The 6241-nt window shown below is 46.2% G+C and overlaps 1 protein-coding gene across 1 annotated transcript; it reads left to right on the top strand.

Annotated features, from left to right (window-relative positions):
* Positions 1-241: 241 nt before the first annotated feature.
* LOC130477122 (protein FAM240B-like) lies at positions 242-5290 on the top strand. Its single transcript, XM_056849114.1, has 2 exons — positions 242-405; positions 5197-5290. The coding sequence occupies exons 1-2, from the start codon at positions 266-268 to the stop codon at positions 5279-5281; spliced, it is 225 nt and encodes a 74-aa protein (XP_056705092.1). The 5' UTR covers positions 242-265; the 3' UTR covers positions 5282-5290.
* Positions 5291-6241: the final 951 nt, after the last annotated feature.

Raw genomic sequence — 6241 nt, 5'->3', positions numbered from 1 at the left:
AAGTGAGAGCAATAACTTTATCCTGCGTTTTGATCTAAAAGGTCACAGCAACAATTACATGGAAGTGAAAGATATTTTTGTCACAGATATTGCTAGGTGAACAATTACAAACTGCAATTGCTGAGGCTTCATCATTGAAAAGCTAATTCATCCTACTGAAATCTACATTGCAAAGTAGGCCATAGCACCAGCTTTATTAAAGGTTAAAACAAATCTGTTAACTCTTAATTGCAGGGTGGTTGTTTGTCTTCCTTCTTTACAGAAAATGAACAGCCAGTACTTTCGCCATGAAGTACTTGCTTGTGAAACTGGTGAGCTGAAAAGCTTCTGGGAAAAGACAATTGAGAAGCAAACTCAGCATCTTGAAGTTGAAAGAGAACGTAAACAAAGAAGTGCACTGACCAGGTGAGGACATGTTGAATGTACTGGTGTTTAATCATGTGTTGTTTAAAACTGTACTAGGCTGGGGACATTAGAGGGGAAAGGGGTGGCTCAAGTCAGAGGAGAAACTGTTTTGTCTTTGGCCTTTTATATGTGGGTAGTTTGCCTTGGATTTGCCGCTTTCTTGACGCAGGGTATTAGCATTTGAATTCTTAAAAAACTATGCACAGGGGCTGTTTTCTGCATTGAAATTCACGAAGTACTTGGAGTTCAATTATGCACAAGCAGCAAAAATGTGCAGCATCTGAACAGATGAGGGAGAGGTAATCACCAATGTTGTCGTTGTCATGCCACTTGCCACCTCCCCCCTTTTTTGGTTCGCACATGTGGTCGATAGATCGCTAGACAGAGGATTAAAAAAGGCACCAATGGCGCATGTTTGAGTCCCTCCCCCTCCCCTGCCCCCGGCAAATATCACTTTGTAATTGGCTGTATTGCATGAGATATGTCACCAGCCCCAACAATCCCCCTGGCAGGATTTCTTCATTTGAAGGGAACCGAGGAGACATTTTCAACCAAAGCAGAGAATCACCCAAAATGAGCAAAAGGAGAAAGATACACCAATGCACCATTTGATGTAACATTTCTTGCCATCTCAACCCGGGGATGCTAAGAACATTTGGGGTAAATTTGGGCGGAGGGAGGGTGGGAATGTAGAGAACTATGGTCTAGAAAGTGGAGGGGAAGCAACCTCATGATTATTCCAGCACATGCAGACACAAGATGGCTTCCAGGGGAGGGATCGGAGGAAGGCTGGGAAGAAGGAGTGGGAGGGGGAAGCAAGAATGGGGGAGTGGGCACCCTGAAAACCCAGGGGAAATGCAGGGGGAGCATGACGTGACTTCTGAAGCTTGCAAAAATCATGCATAATTCCCACGAAGCCCCAAGTTAGTCAGGCAGTGATCACTATGCAAACTACCCATGCATAAATGGCCTTTGACAGCAGGTGCTTAAAGCAGCGTTCAGCCTCCTCAGGAGCAAGGGTCAGCATGGTAAGTGGAAGCAGGGTCTGGTCATCCAAAGCATACTGAGGTCAAGGCACAGCTAGGTGCAGGATGATAGCATAGGAAAGTACTGGCAATATGAATTGGTTGAATCAGCAAGGCTATCTCTTTAGCCTTTATTATTGTTATTTCCAATATCACCAATAAGACAGTTGCCCAGGGCATTCACAATTTCTGCATATATTGAGAAAGCGACATGTCTACACTCATCAGGAATTGAAACACTGGACTTACCATGAGGGTTTTTTCTCATGAGTGGAATGGAAGGTATCCAGAAGTAGATTATGTCCCCTGCTCAGGCTGCAGATAGGGCTATGCAAACGTTCTTCCACATCCAGTTAAGGGGCAAGCCTCAAGTTGAGGTAAATGTCCTTCTATTTTTGAGGTAAACAATGCCCCTTGAAAGGTGCGTAGTTTGCAGTCCAGAATTCCTCCTTCCTTGTGGGTGGGAAAGGATACCCTCCATTCCACTGATGAGAAGAAATACTCAAGTTAAGTCCTATGTTCCGTTCCCCATCAGTGGAGGAAGGTTTCCTGAAATGGGATGTTGAAAAGTTGTGTCATCCTGGGTGGGTAGATTGCAAAGTGTTAGAGGAATTACTTGGTAACTACCTGCTGGAGAACTGCATCTACACCCCTGTAAGTGCTCAGTTTATAATGAGTTTTAAAGGTAGAGGCTAATAACCAGATTGCTGCCTTGCAGATTTTTGCGATAGGAGCATTTGTGTTAAATGCAGCTTAGGTTGGTGCTACTTTGGTGAGGTGTGCTGTGATGCCCTTGGGAACCAGTAAGGTTGGACCTCATACAGCCCATTCCTGAGCTGACAGCGCAGTGGCGCCTCTTCCTAAGCCATTTCGCCCACGCCGTTGAAGGAAAAAAACCCGTTTCGCTTTTTTCTTTCAAGCTGGGCTTTTTGCCCCATAGGGAACAACGAGGCTGCGCCTGCTAAAAATAAGGCACAGCACCACCGTTCCTGGTGCCAATGTACCGGGCCGAAACGGGTTAGGGAGCCGCCTAGCCGGCAGCTCCTCCCCCGTCCCGCCACCCTGCCAGCCCGCCCCGCGCCAGCGTGGCCTCTCTACACTGTGGCCAGCACCACGGAGAGGCCGTGGCGATGGAGGAGCAAGGCGCAGCCCCACGGCGCTCATCCACCGGCAGCCCTGGCCTCCCCGCTGGCGTAAGTACATGCAATCACACGATTACATGTACTTACGCTGGCGGCGACATCACACCGCCTCCTGAGGGGATTCTCACCCCCTCAGGAGTGGGCTGATAGGCTACAAAAATACAGGCTTTGATCCATTCAACAATAGTGTCCTTGGATACCTTTTCCCCATGGAAGCTGGGGTGAAGGAGACAGAAAGCCTGTAGTTTGGAAGAACTCTGTGCACTTTATGTAAGTCCTTCGTGCCCTCCTCACTTCCAGTTTGTACCACTCCTTCTCCTTGGAGTATGGGGGCAGAAGGATGGCATGTAAATCTCCTGGGTCTTACATAAGGTTGAGTTTCCCTTTGGTACAAAGTAGGGAACTATCATGAAGATCACCAAGTCCTATTGGAAAGAGTACAACTCAGGCCTTACAGCAGAAAGTTCCGACACTTGTCTCACTGAAGTGATGGTCACGAGGAAGGCAACACTGAATAATAGTATATGGAGTTGTACTGATTTGAGTGGTCCAAATGGAACCTGGTATAATGGCTGACAGATTTTGTGGAGGTCCCATGTAGGAAAACAGTGCTGTAGGGAAATTGGAGAATCACCCCTCTCAGGATTCATTTGATATGAGCACATGATGAGAGAGTCACCTTGTTCTCTGTGCTAAGGACTGAAGATAGGGCTCCACTTGTCAACTGCAAGTATTGGGGTGAAGTCCCTGGGAGAGGCATTTGTATAGGAATCGAGCACCTCCCTGATTCCAGCTGAGAAGGAGCTTTCTTTCTTTCTGCAGCACCACCTCTTGAATGCTTTCCACATTGCTTCATAGATCCTATTGGTTGAAGGCTTTCTGGATGCCAGCATGATGGCCATGACCTCAGGAGGGTTTCTATGCTATTCCAGGGTTCACCTTTCAACCTCCAGGCCAAGATGTAAGAGAAGGCCCTGAAGGAGCGTGTCGTGAGCAGGAAGGATGATCCAGGGAGGTCTGGTTGATATAGTGACCAAGCCCAAGAACCATGGTCTTCTAGGCCAGTAAGAGGTGATGAAAATTACTCCTGCCTTTTCTTTTTGTATCCTGTTAAATGCCCTGTTATCAGAGGCATTGGTGGGAATGCATATAGTAGTCCCTTAGGCCTCTGAGCTATGAGCACATCTTGCCTTTCTGCCCCCTCAGTCTGGAACCTGGAGAGGAATCTGGCTCCTTTGAGTTTGGCTGAAGAGACGAAGAGGTCCAAGACGAGGGAGCCCAGGTTCCTGGTCACTGCCTAGAAAACTTTGGTGTTTAGTTCCCACTTGCCCAGATCAATGTCTTGGTGGCTGACCCAGCCTACGAATTAGTTTGCAAATACCTTGGAGGTGTTGGGCTCATAGGGAGGCTGTATGGGTCTCTGCCCATTGAAGGAGGAGAAGGGCTTCCTTCTGCAGTGAGTGGGATCTGTTCCTTGGTTGGCATAGGCCTTGGCTGTCATGTTGTTGATAAGGACTAGCAGCCTCTAACCATGGCTAAAGGGCTAGGAGTGCCAGTCAGATGGCTCTGGGCTCCAACCAATTTATGTTGTATGGTTTTGGATCAGTTCCATTTGTCTTGAGCAATTCGAGGGAGGTTTGCTTGGGCTGCATTTCAGGATGCTATCCTTGTGGAAAGGAGGAGTCATTGCAATGGGTAAGAGTGCAGCCTAGCCCATGGTACTATGTTGATACAGGATATCATGAGTCCTAGCAATGGAGCTAGGGTCATTAGTTTGCAGAACTGACTTGAGTGATAGGATTCAGAGCCTATTTGATGTTGGATATTCTCTCCTCCAGGAGAGAGATCTTAAATGCTTGGATGATGGATTGTGGAGGTCAGGGATTTCTTTAGGTGGTTCATTAATAACTGGTTCTTTGCTAAGAGCAAAGAGGTTTTTTGGCTGTGCCCAAAAAGCCTCCTGCTGATGGCGAAGAGGGACCTGGCAACATTACCAATAACCTACCAAGCTACTGCCACAGCAGTGGTTTCGGATGAAGCGCCGTCAGAACAGGTTGCTGATGCTCCCAGTTCAGGTGCACCAAACCTCTCCAATTCAACTCAAGTGGGCTGGTTGCTCAGCCAAGCTTTCCAGGCTCCAACAAGGTGTCCTTGTGGTCTGCGCTGAACAGGTGCTAGGGTGGGTTGCAGCCACATCCATGATTTTTTGGAATATTTCGGGATCTTTCCTTCCTTTTCTCCTTTCCTTGCCCAAACTGTCTTCTCTTTCTCTTCCTCCCTCCCTCTCTTTTGCAGAGGGCTGTGGAGGTTCATCAGATGAAGAATGAGGCAGGCATGGACTGGGGCTTGCCCCCTAGCCAGATGTGGAAGCACTACAAAAATATTTGCATAGCTGTGTCTGTGGAGCGAGTAAGGGGCACAATCTGTTTCAGGATACTTTCCTCCACTGATGGAGAAAAAAATATTTTTTTTGTTTTAGACAAATAGCAAGAAAAGTAGCGAAGAAATATGGATGTATTAAAGGGGTATCTTTACAGAACAAAGTGATACTTCTATTTGTTAAAAAACAGGTTTCTCCTGGCTGGCCTGAGTGTATGCTAACTGGATATTTTTCTTCTAATTAGGCTCAGAAATGAATGGACGGAAAGGCTGGAAAAAAGATTAAAGATGATAAAAGCGCACAATGAAAATGAAGACGCCCCTAACTGAGACTAACATTACACATTTTTACATATTTGACAGAAAGTCGTGACTTAAAGTAAAGCTTAGATTAAACAGACAAAGGCTGAGTCAAGGCAAAGCTACAGCGTCTGATGTGCATTCATTTAGAAACTTCACAGCATTTATCTGGGAAACTGACATAATTAATACTCTATCTGCTCTCCTTCTTTAGCTGTCAGATTCTCTGTGGTTTTTCAAAGAGCATTCTTATAGGAATTCATCAATAGTCTGACCCGCTATCTTAACTGCCAGTTGTTGAAACTGCAAACTGGGGGCAGGATTCTGCATTTTCTTGTTGCATATTGCCTCAGGTGCCTTTGGGGAGAAAGGCAGATCAATACATATATAATCAATATCTCATGTGCTTTTTTGGGATCCTTTTGAGGATACTCATGCTGCAGCTTTTCATTAAAAGTTACTATATATCACGGTTGAAATCACAAAATATGTTTACTGAAGAAGTCAAACAGCATGACTTTATTTATTGCTGGCACTCAGGAGGACAGTTAAGGCAAACAGCCATGAACTGCATTCCCACACTGGTACTGTCCCACGCTCACCCTACTCCACCCACGGGGAATGTTCAGTAGTTTTGCATTCATCCCCACCAGCTGTTTGAACTGTCAGGAGAGTTGCATAGCTACTTTGTGGACTGTGATGAGAAGGCCCATGAAAATAGTATGTGGCACATGTGGTTAAATGTATGAACTGAGTCCATTTAATTGTGTTGTGTTTAAGATGACACAAGTTTTTCCCTCAAGCATCTAAGAGTCCATCTACACATCACAAAGTCCTCATGGCTGCTGGGGAACAACACAAGGACTCTATATCATACTTGCAATGGGAGTTGTGTGTGTCCTGGACACACACCAGATTTCTTCTCTTTGGTAATGCAGCACATAGGGGAAAGTGCCTCCCTCCACCCATCCCTGATGTTTTCATGTCCTC

The sequence above is a fragment of the Euleptes europaea genome, chromosome 4, assembly GCF_029931775.1.
Source record: "Euleptes europaea isolate rEulEur1 chromosome 4, rEulEur1.hap1, whole genome shotgun sequence".
In the NCBI taxonomy this organism is placed as follows: Eukaryota; Metazoa; Chordata; class Lepidosauria; order Squamata; family Sphaerodactylidae; genus Euleptes; species Euleptes europaea.
This window is presented reverse-complemented; position numbering and strand designations above follow the sequence as displayed.

Excerpts from the sequence above, each read along its gene's own strand:
- LOC130477122 (XM_056849114.1), top strand. The coding sequence starts at position 266 with ATGAACAGCCAGTACTTTCGCCATGAAGTACTTGCTTGTGAAACTGGT. Across the intron at positions 406-5,196 it reads CAAAGAAGTGCACTGACCAG|GCTCAGAAATGAATGGACGG; the intron begins GTGAGGACATGT and ends TCTTCTAATTAG.